This window comes from Carlito syrichta, mitochondrion (genome assembly GCF_000164805.1).
Source record: "Carlito syrichta mitochondrion, complete genome".
NCBI classification, from domain to species: Eukaryota; Metazoa; Chordata; class Mammalia; order Primates; family Tarsiidae; genus Carlito; species Carlito syrichta.
Genome location: NC_012774.1, coordinates 1 through 17004, shown reverse-complemented (window position 1 = coordinate 17004; position 17004 = coordinate 1). Strand labels below are relative to the sequence as shown.

Here is a 17004-nt window from a genome sequence, read left to right as displayed (position 1 = left end):
TTATATTATTTACAGGGTTAAAGTATTATGTTAGTATTAGCTAGTGTTGAGGCTGTTGAAGGAGTAAAAAGAGTAGAGGGGGTAGGATTTAGGTAAATATTTAGAGAAAATTTAGTCAGTAAATTAATAACGTTATTTGAGAAATTTAACTTTAGTTAGGGATATTTATTCTTCAATAGGGACATGGCTCTGTAACTCAATAAAATACACATAAGCGAAAATATAATTGGGTGTAGGTATGCGTGAGTTATCTATATGAGCTGGCGTGATTCTCTTGTTTTTGGGGTTTGGCAGGAGTATATAGTTGCGTTAGTAATAATATAGTAACGGGGGGTAGGGGGGTTTGCGCATATAATTCTATATATATTATATTTAACGCGCGTACGTGTACGTGTACGTGTACGTGTACGTGTACGTGTACGTGTACGTGTACGTGTACGTGTACGTGTACGTGTACGTGTACGTGTACGTGTACGTGTACGTGTACGTGTACGTGTACGTGTACGTGTACGTGTACGTGTACGTGTACGTGTACGTGTACGTGTACGTGTACGTGTACGTGTACGTGTACGTGTACGTGTACGTGTACGTGTACGTGTACGTGTACGTGTACGTGTACGTGTACGTGTACGTGTACGTGTACGTGTACGTGTACGTGTACGTGTACGTGTACGTGTACGTGTACGTGTACGTGTACGTGTACGTGTACGTGTACGTGTACGTGTACGTGTACGTGTACGTGTACGTACGTGTATTTGGGCGTAGTGGTGTGCGTAAATATGTTATGTCCGTCGAGCATGAATTAAATAGTCAATCATGGATATGCAATGAGGAAATACAATACGCAATTTGGGCATGTCTACAATTGAATTGTCTACATCCAGGCCTCCTGGCCTTGCTGAGTCAAGACACCCCCCCCTTAAAAATTAAAAAATACCAAAGGCACTTAATTCTCCCGTGACTGGAAAAGAGGGTGAATGGCCCGTTACCATCGTGATGTCTTATTTAAGAGGAACGAATGGGCGGTTCTAGGTGTTATGGCCCTGAAGTAAGAACCAGATGTCAGATATAGTTTCAGGATAGCTACCCCCAAGTTTTATGGGCCCGGAGCGAGAAGAGGGATCCGAATTGGATGAGGTTGCTGGTTTCACGGAGGATGGTAGTACCCGAGTAATAATGGAAGGGGATAGTCGTGTGGTAGAGAGTTGGTTTAATCGAAATGGTGTATGTCTGATGACGCATTTGCTGTCCATTTGGCTGCATGAATGGTTGATCCTTGTTGGATATTCCTGTGTGGGACAAGTTCTAGTTAATTGAGATTTTCTAGTCTTGGAGAATTGATCTTTTCTGTACATGCTTATATGCATGGGGCAGATAGGTTAATGTACGATTAAGCATATATGTCCTATGTAAGATTATGCATATATAGTACTAATACATATTCATGGGGAGGGGCATTAAATGCACGATATACATAGGGTTATGTAAGGTTTTGTTAATACTGATATATTATATAAGAATGTTTGAGTCTGTGCAGGGAATAGTTTATTGAGAATACCAGCTTTGGGGGTTGGTGGTGGGGTGTGAAGCCTCTTCCTTGAGGTGAGTCCTAGGGAGGTTGATTTCCTTCATTCTTGGTTTACAAAACCAAAGTAATAGTTATACTACAAGGACTCTATCATTTGAGTAGTTTGCTTTCAATTAGGTTAGTTATGGGCATAAGGATTAGGATAGTTAAGAAATAGAGGACGGAGGCTGCTTGTCCGATAGTGATGTATGGGTATTCAACGGGTTGGCCGCCAATTCAGGTTAGTGTTAGTAAGTCGGCTGCTAGAATTCAGAATAGGCATTGGCTGAGGGGGCGAAAGATTATACTTCGTTGTTTAGATATGTGTAATATAGGGATGATGGCCAGAATTAGGATTGATAATACTAGGGCTAAAACACCTCCTAGTTTGTTAGGGATAGATCGTAAGATAGCGTATGCGAATAAGAAATATCATTCTGGTTTAATATGGGGTGGAGTGTTTAGAGGATTAGCTGGGGTATAATTGTCTGGGTCTCCTAAAAGATCTGGTATAAATAGGACTAGGATCATAAGAAGTAATATTAGGATTATTAAGCCTAGAATATCTTTGATTGTAAAGTATGGGTGGAATGGGATTTTGTCGGTATCGGATGATATTCCTGAGGGATTGTTAGACCCGGTTTCATGAAGAAATAGGAGATGAACAATTACAAGGGCCGTCACTACGAATGGGAGAATAAAATGAAAGGCGAAAAATCGTGTGAGGGTGGCTTTATCGACTGAGAAGCCTCCTCAGATTCATTCAACTAGATTGGTACCAATATAAGGGATGGCGGATAAGAGGTTGGTGATGACGGTGGCACCTCAAAATGATATCTGTCCTCATGGGAGGACATAACCTATAAATGCTGTTGCTATGACTGCAAATAATAAGAGGATTCCAATATTTCATGTCTCTAGGAAAGTGAAAGAGCCATAGTATAGGCCTCGACCTACATGCATAAATAAGCAGAGGAAAAACATGGATGCTCCATTTGCGTGTAAGTACCGGATAATTCATCCGTAATTTACGTCTCGGCAGATGTGTGTTACGGAGGAGAATGCGGTTGTTGTGTCTGATGTATAGTGTATAGCTAGAAATAGTCCTGTAATGATTTGAAGCCCCAGGCATACTCCTAGGAGAGAGCCGAAGTTTCATCATGCAGAGATATTAGAGGGCGCGGGGAGATCAATGAATGATTGGTTAATAATTTTTATAAGGGGGTGTGTTTTTCGTAGGTTTGCCATTAGGTTCTTGTAGTTGAATAACAACGGTGATTTTTCGGGTCATTAGTCGTGGTTTAAGTCCATGTGGGAACTAATGACGTATGTTGTGTTTTTATTGAGTATAATTTTTTTAATAGGGTTTATTGGGTTTTCTTCAAAGCCTTCTCCTATTTACGGGGGCTTAGGCTTAATTATTAGTGGAGGGGTTGGGTGTGGAATGGTATTAAGTTTTGGTGGTGTTTTTGTTGGGTTGATGGTGTTTTTGATTTATTTAGGTGGAATGTTGGTTGTATTTGGATATACAACGGCAATGGCTATGGAGGAGTATCCAGAAGCTTGGGGGTCAAGCGTTTCTATATGAGGGGTGTTGTTGTTAGGTTTATTGTTAGAATTGTTTGTAGTAGTGTGGATAGTATATCGTGATAGTGTTGGATTTAAGAGTTTAGAAGATTGGGTTGCTTTTGGGGGCGACATGTTTAGTTTACTTCGTGAAGATTCTGTGGGGGTGGCGTCTTTATATGGTAGTGGTAGTTGACTGATAGGGGTTGCTGGTTGGACTTTGTTTGTTACTATTTTTATTGTGCTTGAAATTACTCGGGGTTTTAGATAATAGTTAAAAGGGCTCCAAGTAGTATCGTAATAAGAAAGGATAGAGAGTATAGCTTAATTATACCTGATTGACTAGAGGTGGTGGTGGAGGTATACATATGGATTATAGCTGTGGTTTTTGGTATTATCTTTTCTAATCAGAGAAGGTCTAGAAGTGAGGAGGCAGTGTTTTGGCTTGTGTATATACTTATAAGGGGACATAGACGGTGGGTTGTGATTGGAAAAAATCCTAATAAATTGGAGAATAGAAGGGGTTGAGTAATTCGTTTTAGTTTAAGGAAATACGTGAGGTTATTGAGTTCTATGGCTAGTGTAAATCCTGTGATAGTTACAGCAAATGCTGAGAGTTTTAGATATAGTGGCATGGTTATTTGTGGGATTGTTATGGGAGGAATGGAGTTTGAGATGAGAAAGCCTGCAAAGATGCTACCTAGGGCTAGGCGTATAATGGGATTGACTAGGAGGGGGTTATTTTCGTTAATGTTTGTTGAGGTTGGAAAGCGGGGCTTGCCTAGAAGTGCAAAGAAGATGATGCGGGTACTGTAAACGGCTGTTAGGGATGTGGCAAGTAGAGTGATAGAGAGGGCTCAGGCGTTGGTGTATGAGGTGTTGGCAGCTTCGATAATTAAGTCTTTAGAGTAGAAGCCTGTGAGAAAGGGGGTGCCTGTGAGAGCGAGACTTCCGATGAGCAGTGAGGAGGAGGTAAAGGGTAAGGTTATAAGAAGTCCTCCTATTTTGCGAATGTCTTGTTCATCATTTAGGCTATGGATAATAGACCCTGAGCATATAAATAGTATGGCTTTAAAGAAGGCGTGGGTGCAGATGTGGAGAAAAGCTAGATGGGGTTGGTTAATACCGATAGTCACTATTATAAGGCCCAGTTGACTAGAGGTAGAGAATGCGACGATTTTTTTAATATCGTTTTGTGTTAAAGCACAGATTGCTGTGAAGAGGGTTGTAATGGCTCCTAGGCATAGTGTTATAGTTTGAATTAATTTATTTGTCTCTAGAAGGGGATGAAATCGGATTAGTAGGAAAACTCCGGCTACTACTATAGTGCTAGAGTGGAGTAGGGCGGAAACTGGGGTTGGGCCCTCTATAGCAGAGGGGAGTCATGGGTGGAGTCCAAATTGTGCGGATTTCCCTGCAGCAGCTAGAAGTAGACCTAATAGGGGGAGTGTGTCGGAGTTATGGGTGGTAATAAAAATTTGTTGAAATTCTCATGAGTTGGAGTAGGTCAAGAATCATGCTATTGCTAGAATAAAGCCAATGTCTCCAATACGATTATAGAGGATTGCTTGAAGGGCTGCTGTGTTTGCATCTGTTCGTCCATATCACCACCCAATGAGGAGGAAAGACATAATACCCACTCCTTCTCATCCAATAAAAAGTTGGAATAGGTTGTTAGCGGTGACTAGAATTAATATGGTGATGAGGAAGACCAATAGGTATTTAAAAAATCGGTTAATATGGGGGTCTGAGTGTATGTATCATATTGAGAATTCTATAATGGATCATGTAACAAATAAGGCCACTGGTATAAAAATTGTGGAGAAATAATCTATCTTGAAGCTTAGGCATAATTTCATAGTATGAATCGTTATTCAATGTCAGTTGGAAATGATTATTTCTTGATTTGTGTATAGAAATATGAGCATTGGGACTAGGCTTGTTATAAATGCGCAGGCGATAGAGTTTTTTACGTAGTAAGGGTATGCATGTGTTTCATATTTTTTAGTTGTTGTAATAATAAATGGGGTAATTAAGAGTGTAAGTGATAGTAAAATGGAGGATGAAAATAAATTTATTACTTTTATTTGGAGTTGCACCAATTTTTCGGTTCCTAAGACCGATGGATTACTTCTATCCTTTAAAAGTAAGAAAGCCACATTGTTATATATGGAGGCATGAGTTAGCAGTTCTTGCATACTTTCTTGGTAAATAAGAAATCTTTGGGCTTCTATTATTAGACTCACAATCTAATGTTTTGTTTAAACTATATTTACAGTACATGGTTCCTATAATTAGTTTGGGGTTGGTAGATAGTAGGATTAAGGGAAATAGGTGTATGATTATTAATGTATTTTCTCGGGTGAAAGGGGGCATGATATTGTTGATATGATATGTGTATTTTCCTCGTTGAGTTATGATTAGTATATATAGGGAATATAGGGCGGTGATAAGGGTGTTAAGGCCTACTAAGATAATAGTTAGGTGTGACCATGAAAATGCTGCTATTATTACGGACAGTTCACCGATTAAATTAATTGTTGGGGGAAGGGCCAGGTTGGTTAAGCTGGCGAGGAGTCATCATGTTGCTGCAAGAGGTAATAGGGTTTGAAGGCCACGGGCTAGTGCTATTGTTCGACTGTGGACTCGTTCGTAGTTTGTATTTGCTAGGCAAAATAATAGGGAGGAGGTGAGGCCATGGGCAATTATAAGAGTGGTGGCTCCAATGAAACTTCATGGGGTTTGGATAAGGATTGCCACAATAACAAGAGCTATGTGGCTAACCGAGGAGTAGGCAATGAGTGATTTTAAGTCTGTTTGACGTAGGCAGATGGAGCTAGTTATAATTATGCCTCATAGGGAGAGTATTAGGAAGGGATAGGCCATGTATTCTATTGGGGGATTTAGAATAATTGTAATTCGTATTATTCCGTATCCTCCAAGTTTAAGTAGGATAGCTGCAAGGACTATGGATCCTGCAATTGGGGCTTCGACATGGGCTTTAGGTAGTCATAGGTGAAGTCCATATAGGGGTATTTTTACTATAAAGGCTATTATGCAGGCCAACCAGAGGATGCTATTTGACCAAGAGTTGGAAAGGCTCGGTATAATGAGAGTGTTAATTATTATATTTAGTGATCCTAGGAGATTTTGGGTATAAACAAGAGCGATGAGTAAGGGGAGTGATCCAATTAGTGTGTAAAATAAAAAATAAAGGCCGGCGTTTAGTCGTTCTGTTTGATTACCTCATCGTGTAATAATGATTAGTGTGGGAATTAGAGTCGCTTCAAATAAGATGTAGAAGAAAATTAGTTCTGTGGCTGTAAAAGTCATGATTAGAAAAGCTTGGAGTGTGATTAGTATGGAGATATATAGTTTTTTTCGTGTGAGTGGCTCTTTTGATAAATGGTTTTGGCTGGCTATAATTATCAAAGGAAGTAACCAGGTGGTCAAGATTAGTAGTGGTGTTGATAAAGAGTCAGTAGAGAAGGTGGCTGAGAAGTTTGTACTAATGTCGAGAAAGTAGTTTAATAGGGAGAGTGTGGTGAGGCTGATTACTAGGCTATGGACTGTAGTATTAATTCAAATAGTATGTTTTTTAGAATATCATGTTAATGGAATTATTATAAGTGTTGGTAGAATGATTTTTAGCATTGTAAAAGGCTTAAGTTTTGTACATAATCTAGACCGTATGTATTTGACACCATTACTAGTAGGGCTAAACCTACAGCGGCTTCACAGGCTGCGAAGACTAGGAGTATAATTGGAATTATGTTAGCTAGAGTGAAGTGAAGATTTAGAATTGTTAATGAAGTTATAATAAATATTGAGAGTATTATGCCTTCTAGGCATAGCAGGGAAGATATGAGGTGTGAGCGATATATTAATATACCCAGGAGTGATGTTAGAAAGGCAAGAACAAGGTTAATGTAGATGTACGGCATTTTGGTAATTATGCGCTGTGCATAATCTAATGAGTCGAAATCATTTATTTTACTTAAACTAACTACCATATTCAGTTCATTCAAGTCCTTTTTGGATTCATTCATATGCGAGGCCTAGGGCTAGAATAGTAATAAGGGCTAGGGCTATAGTTAATATAAGGCTAAGGTTCGTTGTATGGGTAGCTCAGGGAAGAGGGAGAAGAAGAGCAATTTCTAAGTCAAATAGGAGAAAGGTGATAGCAATTAGGAAGAATTTTATGGAGAATGGCAGGCGAGCTGATTCTGTTGGGTCGAAGCCACATTCATAGGGGCTGGATTTTTCTGTATATATATTTAGTTGTGGCAGTCAGAATGCAATTGAAACCAAAAGTAGTGCGAGTGTTATATCTATAATTAGGGATAGAATTAAATTAATTATTCTTTCCTGGGTTGTACCAGGACTAATTGATTGGAAGTCAACTGTACTAATTAATACTAAAGGAATAGGACCCTCATCAATAAATAGAGACGTATAAGAAGAGTCAGACCACGTCTACAAAATGTCAGTATCAGGCGGCAGCTTCAAATCCGAAATGGTGGTTTGATGTGAAGTGGAATTTTAATTGTCGAAAGAAGCAAATAGTTAGAAAAGTTGAGCCAATGATAACGTGGAGTCCGTGAAAGCCTGTAGCTATAAAGAAAGTTGATCCGTAGACACTATCGGAGATGGTAAAGGATGTTTCAAAGTATTCTGATATTTGAAGCAGGGTAAAGTAAATGCCTAATATAATGGTAATTGACAGGGCTTGAAGTATTTGTTTGCGATTACCCTCTAGCAGGCTATGGTGGGCTCATGTAATGGAAACGCCTGAGGCTAGTAAGACGGATGTGTTTAGTAGAGGCACTTCTATAGGATTTAGAGGATAAATACCTGTTGGGGGTCAGCAGCCTCCTAGTTCGGGAGTTGGTGCTAGACTGGAGTGGTAAAAGGCTCAGAAGAAGCCTGCGAAGAAGAATACTTCTGAAATGATAAATAGAATTATACCGTATCGAAGGCCTTTTTGTACAATTGGTGTGTGATGGCCTTGAAAGGTTCCTTCTCGAATAATATCGCGCCATCACTGATATATCGTTAGTGTATTTGTAGCAAGACCTAAAATTAGGAGTATAAGGGAGTTGAAGTGGAATCATATGATAAGACCTGATGTTATGAGAAGAGCTGAGAGAGCTCCGGTTAGTGGTCAGGGGCTGGGGTTTACTATATGATAGGCATGTATTTGGTGGGTCATTATGTGTTATCATGTAAATAAAGACTTACTAGAAGTGTAAAAACATAAGCTTGAATAAGGGCCACAGCTAGTTCTAGAATTGTTAGTAATATAAGAATAATAAATGTTGTTAATGCTGCAATGGTGCTAATTGATGATAAAACTAGAGTAGCCCCTCCAATTAAGTGTATGAGCAAGTGACCTGCTGTAATATTGGCGGTCAGTCGTACGGCTAGAGCTATTGGTTGAATAAAGAGGCTGATTGTTTCGATAATAATCAGTATCGGAATAAGGGGAAAGGGGGTCCCTTGTGGGAGAAAGTGAGCCAAGGATGCTTTGGTTTTGTGTCGGAAGCCGGTAATTACTGCTCCTGCTCATAGAGGAATCGCTATACCTAAATTTATTGATAATTGGGTAGTTGGTGTGAAGGAGTGGGGCAGTAGGCCTAATAGGTTTGTGGATCCAATAAATAAAATTAGGGAGATTAATATTAGGGATCAGGTTCGACCTTTATTATTGTGTGTAGACATTATTTGTTTAAGTACTAGTTGAACTAACCATCGTTGGAGGGAGATAAATCGGTTGTTAATTAGACGGGCTGAGGTTGGAAATAGGATAATTGGGAATATAATAACTAGTACTACTACTGGTAGACCTATTATTGTAGGGGTAATGAAAGAGGCAAATAGATTTTCGTTCATTTTAGTTCTCAAGGGGAATTAAGTGTTTGTAATTTAATGTCTGCTAAGCTTAGGTTAAAGGGGTATGTTAGTTTTGAAATATTTAGTTGAAATAAAATGAAAAGAGTTAGTGTTATAGCTAAAATAGTAGTAAATCATGTTGATGTGTCTAGTTGGGGCATTTCACTGTGGAAAGGTTTAATTCTTTCGATCTTTAACTTAAAAGGTTAATGCTATGTGAGCTTCACAGTGTTAATTAAGTTATCGATACTGATCAATCCTCGAAATATTTTAATGGCACTAGTTCTAGAACAATAGGTATAAAGCTGTGATTTGATCCACAAATTTCTGAACACTGACCATAGTAGAGACCTGGTCGGGTTGATGTGAGTGTGGTTTGGTTGAGGCGTCCGGGAATGGCATCAGTTTTTAATCCTAAGGAGGGTACAGCTCATGAATGAAGGACATCTTCTGATGAGATTAATATTCGGATGGGTACTTCTATGGGTAGAACTACGCGGTTATCAACTTCTAGTAGTCGAAGTTCTCCGGGTTTGAGGTCTGTTGTAGGGACTATATAGGAGTCAAAGTTTAGATCTTCATAGTCTGTATATTCATAACTTCAATATCATTGATGTCCTATGGTTTTGACAGTTAAAAGTGGGTTATTGATTTCGTCTATTATGTAGAGAATTCGTAGGGAGGGGAGAGCAATTAAGATGAGGATGATAGCGGGTAGAATGGTTCATACTGTTTCTACTTCTTGAGCATCTATTGTGCTTGTGTGGGTTAGTTTGGTTGTTAGTATTAGGGTGATGATGTAAAGTACTAAGGAGCTAATTAGAAAAACGATTATTAGGGTATGATCGTGAAAGTGAAGTAATTCTTCTATAATAGGAGAGGTAGCATCTTGGAAGCCTAGCTGGAGAGGATGTGTCATAAAAATACACAGGAGTTCAACCTGTAATTTAACTTTGACAAAGTTATGTAATAGTTTTACTAGTACTTTATCATGAAGAAAGACATAATGGTTATGAAGTTGGCTTGAAACCAATTTTTAGAGGGTTCAATTCCTTCCTTTCTTGTAGTAGGCTACGCTTTTACGTAGGTAGGTTCTTCAAATGTGTGATAAGGTGGGGGACAGCCGTGAAGTCACTCAAGGTTTGTGGCAGGTAATTCAACTGCTAATACCTCTCGCTTTGAAGCAAAGGCTTCTCAGATTATAAAGACTATTAGTATAACTGCGGTTAGAGAGATAAATGAACCTATGGAAGAAATGGTATTTCATATAGTGTATGCATCTGGGTAATCTGAGTATCGGCGGGGCATGCCAGATAGTCCGAGGAAATGTTGAGGAAAAAAGGTTAGATTTACTCCTACAAATATAATTGCGAAGTGGATTTTGGCTCATGTTGAATGGAGGGTAAATCCTGAAAATAAGGGGAATCAGTGGACAAAACCTCCTATAATTGCAAAGACTGCACCTATGGACAGGACATAGTGAAAGTGTGCTACTACATAGTAGGTGTCATGGAGGACGATGTCGAGTGAAGAGTTGGCAAGGACAATTCCGGTCAGACCCCCGACGGTAAATAGAAAAATGAAGCCTAGAGCTCATAATATGGCGGGGGATCATTTGATGTTACCTCCGTGTAGGGTAGCTAATCAGCTAAATACTTTTACGCCAGTTGGGATAGCAATAATTATGGTAGCGGATGTGAAGTATGCCCGAGTGTCTACATCCATTCCTACTGTGAACATATGATGGGCTCAGACAATAAAGCCTAGAAATCCGATGGATATTATTGCTCAAACTATTCCTATGTAGCCAAATGGTTCTTTCTTCCCAGAATAGTAGGTTACGATATGGGAAATTATGCCAAATCCAGGTAGGATAAGGACATAGACTTCAGGATGACCGAAGAATCAAAATAAGTGTTGGTAGAGAATAGGGTCTCCTCCGCCAGCGGGGTCAAAGAAGGTTGTGTTGAGATTTCGATCAGTTAGAAGTATGGTAATTCCTGCTGCTAGGACTGGGAGAGATAATAACAGCAGGACTGCGGTAATGAGGACAGATCACACAAATAGAGGGGTTTGGTATTGTGATATAGCGGGAGGTTTTATATTGATAATGGTAGTAATAAAATTAATAGCGCCTAAAATAGAGGACACACCTGCTAAGTGAAGAGAGAAAATAGTAAGATCTACAGAAGCTCCTGCGTGGGCCAAGTTTCCTGCTAGAGGGGGATATACGGTTCAACCAGTTCCTGCGCCTGCTTCTACTATTGAGGAGGCTAATAATAAAAGGAAAGAAGGTGGCAGAAGCCAGAAGCTTATATTGTTTATTCGTGGGAATGCTATGTCGGGGGCTCCGATTATAAGAGGCACTAGTCAGTTGCCGAAGCCTCCGATTATAATAGGTATAACTATAAAGAAAATTATTACGAAAGCATGAGCAGTGACGACGACATTATAGATTTGATCATCTCCTAGTAGAGCTCCTGGCTGTCCGAGCTCTGCTCGAATAAGAAGGCTAAGGGCAGTCCCTACTATTCCGGCTCAAGCACCAAATAATAAGTATAGAGTTCCGATGTCTTTATGGTTAGTTGAGAATAATCAACGGTTAATGAACATAGGTAGGGTAGAATGGCTGATAAAGCATTAGGCTGTAAATCTAAAGATAGGGGTGAAGCCCCCTTTTTACCAAGTTCTGAGGTGAATATCATATTGAATTGCAAATTCAAAGAAGCAGCTTCAATTCTGCCGGGACTTCTCCCGCCTTTTTTTTCTTGGCGGCGGGAGAAGTAGATTGAAGCCAGTTGTATAGGGTGTTTAGCTGTTAACTAATTTTTTCGTGGGGTTAGAACCCACCAATCTAGTGGAAAGGACTTAGCTTAAAATAAAGTGATTGATTTGCATTCGGTTGATGTGGAGTAGGCCTCTGCAGTCCTTAGTGGGAGGAAAATATTCAGGAATTAAGCATATTTTAGCTTACTTAGGGCTTTGAAGGCTCTTGGTCTGGTTAACCTAAATTCCTACTCTAGTTGTAGGAGCATGGGGGATATGGGTAAAAGTAGGGTGGATAAGGTTGTTAGAGTGGGTACAATAAATATTAGTTTTGTGTTTTCAAATTGTCATTTTATTTTTGTAGTATTATTGACTGGGAATATAGTAAGGGTTGTTGAGTATGTTAAACGTATGTAGAAAAATAGGTTAAGTAGGGCTGTAATAGCCATTAATATTGGGATGAGTGTATTATTATTTTTCATAAGTTCTTGAATAATTGCTCATTTAGGGAGGAAGCCCGTAAGTGGGGGTAGTCCTCCTAGGGATAGTAGAATTAGGGGTATTATAGATGATGCTAATGGAATTTTATTTCATGAGTTAGATATTGCTAGGATTGTAGTACTTGAGAATAGGATTAATATAGAAAATAGTGTAATTGTTAGAATAATATAGATAAGGAGGTTAAGGATTATTATAGCAGAGTTATATTTTAGAATTGCAACTATCCATCCTATGTGGGCAATAGAGGAGTAAGCTAGGATTTTTCGTAGTTGTGTCTGATTCAGTCCCCCTCAGCCACCTAATGCAATGGAGGTTAAGGCAATTAAGGTTATTAGCGTTAGATCTAGGGTTATGTTAATTTGATATAGAATTGAAATAGGGGCTAGTTTTTGTCATGTGAGGAGTAATATTCCGGATGTTAGTGACACTCCTTGTGCGACTTCGGGTACTCAGAAGTGAAAGGGTGAGAGGCCTAGTTTTATCATTAAGGCAATTAAGATTATTATTGAGGATGCTTGATTGAATTTGTTTATAGCAGTTCACTGCCCGGAATAACTTGAGTCTGTAATTACGGCTATTATTAGAAGTATGGAGGCTGTCGCTTGAATTAGAAAGTATTTGGTAGCTGCTTCGGTTGAGCGGGGGTTGGCTTTTTCAATTAGGATCGGCGTGATAGCTAATATACTTATTTCTAGTCCGATTCAAATTAGTAATCAGTGTGAACTGAATATTGTGATTATAGTGCCTGAAAATAGGGTAAGGAAAATAGAGGATAAGGTTAGGGGTTTAATTAGTACGGGAAGGATATAAACCAACATTTTCGGGGTATGGGCCCGATAGCTTATTTAGCTGACCTTACTGTAGAATATTGTGTAATTAGGTAGCACGAAGAATTTTGAGTTCTTAAGTATAGGTTCGATTCCTGTAATTCTAGAAATAAGAGGATTTAAACCTCTATTATTTACTCTATCAAAGTAATTCTTTTGTCAGACATATTTCTTATCTTATAGGTGGGGTGGGATGCTGCATATTAGGACGGGTATTGAGATGTATCATATACAAAAAGCCAGTGTGAGTGGAAGGAAATTTTTTCATAGAAGATGTATTAATTGGTCATACCGGAATCGTGGATATGAGGCTCGGATCCATAGGAAAAGTGATGTGAGAGTGAGTGTTTTTGCTATGAAGTTGATTGTAAATATTTCAGGTGAGAGAATGTTATGTAATGCGCCTAGAAAGATAATGGTAGTTAGAGCATTTATTATAATAATGTTAGTGTATTCTGCTATAAAGAATAAGGCGAAGGGTCCTGCAGCATATTCAACATTGAATCCTGAGACTAATTCTGATTCACCCTCTGTAAGGTCAAAGGGTGCTCGATTTGTTTCGGCTAGTGTTGAGATAAATCATATTATTGCTAGTGGTCAGGAGGGGAAGAATAGTCAAGAGTATTCCTGGGTTGTAATTAGTGTCATTAGTGTGAAGGACCCATTTATTAGGAGAATTGCTAGGAGAATAATTGCGAGGGTCACTTCATAGGAGATTGTTTGGGCCACTGCTCGGAGCGCGCCGATTAGTGCGTATTTGGAATTTGATGCTCAGCCCGATCAGAGGATGGAGTATACGGCTAGACTGGATGTTGCTAGAATAAATAGGATACTTAGGTTTATGTTGAGGAGGGGATGTGGCATGGGTATGGGAATTCATATAATGAGGGCTAGGGATAGAGCAAGGGTAGGTGCAATAATATAAAGTAGGGATGTTGATGTAAGTGGGTGGAGGGGTTCTTTGATAAATAGTTTTATTGCATCTGCAAAGGGTTGAAGGAGACCATAGGGTCCAATGATGTTAGGGCCTTTTCGGAGTTGTATATAACCTAGTACTTTGCGTTCTGCCAATGTTAAGAAGGCTATGGCTAGAAGAATTGGGATGATTAGGATTAGCAGGTTAATTAGGAACATGTTGTTAAGAAGAGGAATTGAACCTCTGATAATAAAGTTTTAAGTTTTATGCAATTACCGGGCTCTGCCATCTTAACGAATCCTGCTCTTGGGTAGGATTATTTATTAATTTACTAGATTGAGATTACTTCATCTATTAAATAGGGGACGCCTCAGGTAGAGGTAGGTCCCATCTTTCTTGTCCTTTCGTACTGGGAGAGATAATAAATAGATAGAAACCGACCTGGATTGCTCCGGTCTGAACTCAGATCACGTAGGATTTTAATCGTTGAACAAACGAACCATTAATAGCGGTTGCACCATTAGGATATCCTGATCCAACATCGAGGTCGTAAACCCTATTGTCGATATGGACTCTGTAATAGGATTGCGCTGTTATCCCTAGGGTAACTTATTCCGTTGTTCAAATGAGTTTGGGTCAATAAATGATTTTTGCCTAGACTGGTAAAGTCTTGGGTGTTATCATTCGGAGGGTTTTTTATGCTCCGAGGTCACCCCAACCGAAATTTACGACTCATGCTCAGTTTAGTGTTAATCCTACTAGGTTATTTTTGTACTGGTTGAGTAGTTAAATTGAAGCTCCATAGGGTCTTCTCGTCTTATTGAGATATCTCCGCCTCTTCACGGAGATGTCAATTTCACTGATTGGAGGGAGGAGACAGTAAAACCCTCGTGGGGCCATTCATACTAGTCCTTATTTAGAGAACAAGTGATTATGCTACCTTTGCACGGTCAGGATACCGCGGCCGTTTAATAAATATATCACTGGGCAGGCAGTGCCTCTAATATTAGTTATGCTAGAGGTGATGTTTTTGGTAAACAGGCGGGGTTTAAAGTTTTGCCGAGTTCCTTCTGCCTCTTTTAATCTTTCCTTTGATGGGTCGCACACCTGTGTTGGGTTAACAATGGGTATAATAAGTTATATATTTGTAATTGTTTATATTGGGTTGTTAACTATCAGTGGATTATCCGGTCTGATATAAGCTTGTGCGAGGAGAATAACTTCTTGTTACTTATATTAGCAGTATTGCTTCTATTATCTATAGATTGGTCCAATGTGGTTATAGGAGTTGTGTTTGGTTTTTGAAATTAAAGTGCTTTTAGTAGGCTGAGCTTGGACGCTTTCTTAATGGGTGGCTGCTTTTAGGCCAACTATGGAAAAAGATTTTAATTACTCTCTAAGTAAGGTTGTTTCCTATTTCTAAAGAGCTGTCCCTCTTTAGAATAACATTTAAATTTACATGGAGACTATTTGTTCTGTAGGTAAATTTAAAGTTGAACTTATATTCTATTTTGGACAACCAGCTATCACCAAACTCGATAGGCTTTTCACCGCTGCTTATAAATCTTCTCACTATTTTGCGACATAGATGAGTATGCTCTTGTGGCTGTTCATAAGTAGCTCGTTTGGGTTCGGGGTTTTTGGCTACAGTTCTCTTTGTAAAATATTTCTAGCTAATTCATTATGCAAAAGGTAAAAGGGGGTGTCTTTGCTTTTTTGTACTTTAAAGTAAAGTATCTTTCATCTTTCCCTTGCGGTACTTTGTCTATAGCGCCTATATAAATTTCTATCTCCTATACTTTAAAGGCTGAAGGTAAATGTTTTGGTTTACAAGATTTAGTATGATTTAGTTTGTTCATATTGGGCTAGGATTAGGTTCAAAGTGGTCATTTGTGAAATCTTCCGGGTGTAAGCCGGGTGCTTTGTGGCTTAAGCTACACTTTGTCTACTCCAAGCACACTTTCCAGTATGCTTACCTTGTTACGACTTATCTCATCTCATGCGCTATAATTTGTTTTATGTAGATTGTTGTGGGAGTTGCATTTGAGGAGGGTGACGGGCGGTGTGTGCGTGCTTCATGGCCTTTATTTCAATCAAGCTCTCTATTCTTGATTTACTACTAAATCCTCCTTTAATTCTTATTTTCATAAGAATATTCGTAATACTCTAAGATAGAGAATGTAGCCCATTGCTTTCCACCTCATAGGTTACACCTTGACCTAACGTTTTTATGTTTATACTTGTGCTTACTTTAAAACCTTTATTAGGGTTTGCTGAAGATGGCGGTATATAGACTGAATTAGCAAGAGGTGGTAAGGTTGATCGGGGTTTATCGGTTATAGAACAGGCTCCTCTAGAGGGGTGTGAAGCACCGCCAAGTCCTTTGAGTTTTAAGCTGTTGCTTGTAGTACTCTGGCGAATAAATTTGTTTATATTTATTTATGTTTATGGCTAAGCATAGTGGGGTATCTAATCCCAGTTTGGACCTTAGCTGTCGTGTCTTCAAAGATATTAAAGTCACTTTCGTAGATTATTTTAAGTCAGACTGGAGCTTTTTACAGCTTAGTCGGGATTTAACTTTAGTTTAAGTATAGATTAAACACGCTTTACGCCGTATATTTATTAGTTTGGGTTAATCGTATGACCGCGGTGGCTGGCACGAAATTTACCAACCCTGGCATATCTAGTATAACTTAGTCAAACTTTCGTTTATTGCTTAAATTTTGTTACTGCTGTATCCCGTGGGGGTGTGGTTGAGCAAGACGTTGTGAGCCACTGTGTTAGTGTGCTTGATGTCGGCTCCTTTTAGTCTATTGGACTTGGAGGGCATTCTCACTGGGAGGCGGATACTTGCATGTATAATTTTACTAGAAACTAATAAGAAGGTTAGGACCAAACCTTTGTGTTTATGGGGCTTGGGCCCGTCTAGGCATTTTCAGTGCCTTGCTTTAATAGTAAGCTACATTAAC

The 17004-nt window shown here is 39.1% G+C and overlaps 13 protein-coding genes and 24 non-coding genes across 37 annotated transcripts, besides 1 other annotated feature; 9 read left to right on the top strand and 28 right to left on the bottom strand. All coding sequences in view use genetic code 2, as the record gives it.

Moving 5' to 3' along the window:
- Positions 1–1534: a D loop.
- KEH00_t22 lies at positions 1535–1601 on the top strand. Its single transcript has one exon. It is a non-coding gene; the product is annotated as a tRNA-Pro (tRNA).
- A 4-nt stretch (positions 1602–1605) lies between these two features.
- On the bottom strand, positions 1606–1674 carry KEH00_t21. Its single transcript has one exon. It is a non-coding gene; the product is annotated as a tRNA-Thr (tRNA).
- Position 1675: 1 nt separating this feature from the next.
- Positions 1676–2815, bottom strand: CYTB (cytochrome b). The gene has a single exon. The coding sequence runs from the start codon at positions 2813–2815 to the stop codon at positions 1676–1678; it is 1140 nt and encodes a 379-aa protein (YP_002929476.1).
- A 3-nt stretch (positions 2816–2818) lies between these two features.
- KEH00_t20 lies at positions 2819–2887 on the top strand. The gene has a single exon. It is a non-coding gene; the product is annotated as a tRNA-Glu (tRNA).
- A 1-nt stretch (position 2888) lies between these two features.
- Positions 2889–3401, top strand: ND6 (NADH dehydrogenase subunit 6). Its single transcript has one exon. The coding sequence runs from the start codon at positions 2889–2891 to the stop codon at positions 3399–3401; it is 513 nt and encodes a 170-aa protein (YP_002929475.1).
- ND5 (NADH dehydrogenase subunit 5) lies at positions 3397–5211 on the bottom strand. The gene has a single exon. The coding sequence runs from the start codon at positions 5209–5211 to the stop codon at positions 3397–3399; it is 1815 nt and encodes a 604-aa protein (YP_002929474.1).
- KEH00_t19 lies at positions 5212–5281 on the bottom strand. The gene has a single exon. It is a non-coding gene; the product is annotated as a tRNA-Leu (tRNA).
- KEH00_t18 lies at positions 5281–5339 on the bottom strand. The gene has a single exon. It is a non-coding gene; the product is annotated as a tRNA-Ser (tRNA).
- On the bottom strand, positions 5340–5409 carry KEH00_t17. Its single transcript has one exon. It is a non-coding gene; the product is annotated as a tRNA-His (tRNA).
- ND4 (NADH dehydrogenase subunit 4) lies at positions 5410–6787 on the bottom strand. Its single transcript has one exon. A coding segment is annotated over exon 1 (1378 nt).
- On the bottom strand, positions 6781–7077 carry ND4L (NADH dehydrogenase subunit 4L). Its single transcript has one exon. The coding sequence runs from the start codon at positions 7075–7077 to the stop codon at positions 6781–6783; it is 297 nt and encodes a 98-aa protein (YP_002929472.1).
- A 1-nt stretch (position 7078) lies between these two features.
- Positions 7079–7145, bottom strand: KEH00_t16. Its single transcript has one exon. It is a non-coding gene; the product is annotated as a tRNA-Arg (tRNA).
- Position 7146: 1 nt separating this feature from the next.
- On the bottom strand, positions 7147–7492 carry ND3 (NADH dehydrogenase subunit 3). Its single transcript has one exon. A coding segment is annotated over exon 1 (346 nt).
- KEH00_t15 lies at positions 7493–7561 on the bottom strand. The gene has a single exon. It is a non-coding gene; the product is annotated as a tRNA-Gly (tRNA).
- On the bottom strand, positions 7562–8345 carry COX3 (cytochrome c oxidase subunit III). The gene has a single exon. A coding segment is annotated over exon 1 (784 nt).
- ATP6 (ATP synthase F0 subunit 6) lies at positions 8345–9025 on the bottom strand. The gene has a single exon. It carries the CDS (start codon positions 9023–9025, stop codon positions 8345–8347), a length of 681 nt encoding a protein of 226 aa, YP_002929469.1.
- On the bottom strand, positions 8983–9186 carry ATP8 (ATP synthase F0 subunit 8). The gene has a single exon. The coding sequence runs from the start codon at positions 9184–9186 to the stop codon at positions 8983–8985; it is 204 nt and encodes a 67-aa protein (YP_002929468.1).
- A 1-nt stretch (position 9187) lies between these two features.
- KEH00_t14 lies at positions 9188–9256 on the bottom strand. Its single transcript has one exon. It is a non-coding gene; the product is annotated as a tRNA-Lys (tRNA).
- Positions 9257–9260: 4 nt separating this feature from the next.
- On the bottom strand, positions 9261–9944 carry COX2 (cytochrome c oxidase subunit II). Its single transcript has one exon. It carries the CDS (start codon positions 9942–9944, stop codon positions 9261–9263), a length of 684 nt encoding a protein of 227 aa, YP_002929467.1.
- Positions 9945–10013, bottom strand: KEH00_t13. Its single transcript has one exon. It is a non-coding gene; the product is annotated as a tRNA-Asp (tRNA).
- A 4-nt stretch (positions 10014–10017) lies between these two features.
- On the top strand, positions 10018–10090 carry KEH00_t12. The gene has a single exon. It is a non-coding gene; the product is annotated as a tRNA-Ser (tRNA).
- A 6-nt stretch (positions 10091–10096) lies between these two features.
- On the bottom strand, positions 10097–11638 carry COX1 (cytochrome c oxidase subunit I). Its single transcript has one exon. It carries the CDS (start codon positions 11636–11638, stop codon positions 10097–10099), a length of 1542 nt encoding a protein of 513 aa, YP_002929466.1.
- Positions 11639–11644: 6 nt separating this feature from the next.
- Positions 11645–11710, top strand: KEH00_t11. The gene has a single exon. It is a non-coding gene; the product is annotated as a tRNA-Tyr (tRNA).
- On the top strand, positions 11711–11776 carry KEH00_t10. The gene has a single exon. It is a non-coding gene; the product is annotated as a tRNA-Cys (tRNA).
- Positions 11777–11809: 33 nt separating this feature from the next.
- Positions 11810–11883, top strand: KEH00_t09. Its single transcript has one exon. It is a non-coding gene; the product is annotated as a tRNA-Asn (tRNA).
- A 4-nt stretch (positions 11884–11887) lies between these two features.
- KEH00_t08 lies at positions 11888–11957 on the top strand. The gene has a single exon. It is a non-coding gene; the product is annotated as a tRNA-Ala (tRNA).
- Positions 11958–11973: 16 nt separating this feature from the next.
- Positions 11974–12041, bottom strand: KEH00_t07. The gene has a single exon. It is a non-coding gene; the product is annotated as a tRNA-Trp (tRNA).
- ND2 (NADH dehydrogenase subunit 2) lies at positions 12040–13083 on the bottom strand. The gene has a single exon. It carries the CDS (start codon positions 13081–13083, stop codon positions 12040–12042), a length of 1044 nt encoding a protein of 347 aa, YP_002929465.1.
- On the bottom strand, positions 13084–13152 carry KEH00_t06. The gene has a single exon. It is a non-coding gene; the product is annotated as a tRNA-Met (tRNA).
- A 1-nt stretch (position 13153) lies between these two features.
- On the top strand, positions 13154–13226 carry KEH00_t05. The gene has a single exon. It is a non-coding gene; the product is annotated as a tRNA-Gln (tRNA).
- KEH00_t04 lies at positions 13224–13292 on the bottom strand. The gene has a single exon. It is a non-coding gene; the product is annotated as a tRNA-Ile (tRNA).
- A 4-nt stretch (positions 13293–13296) lies between these two features.
- On the bottom strand, positions 13297–14253 carry ND1 (NADH dehydrogenase subunit 1). Its single transcript has one exon. It carries the CDS (start codon positions 14251–14253, stop codon positions 13297–13299), a length of 957 nt encoding a protein of 318 aa, YP_002929464.1.
- Positions 14254–14255: 2 nt separating this feature from the next.
- Positions 14256–14330, bottom strand: KEH00_t03. Its single transcript has one exon. It is a non-coding gene; the product is annotated as a tRNA-Leu (tRNA).
- On the bottom strand, positions 14331–15917 carry KEH00_r01. Its single transcript has one exon. It is a non-coding gene; the product is annotated as a l-rRNA (ribosomal RNA).
- Positions 15913–15979, bottom strand: KEH00_t02. The gene has a single exon. It is a non-coding gene; the product is annotated as a tRNA-Val (tRNA).
- On the bottom strand, positions 15979–16938 carry KEH00_r02. The gene has a single exon. It is a non-coding gene; the product is annotated as a s-rRNA (ribosomal RNA).
- Positions 16939–17004, bottom strand: KEH00_t01. The gene has a single exon. It is a non-coding gene; the product is annotated as a tRNA-Phe (tRNA).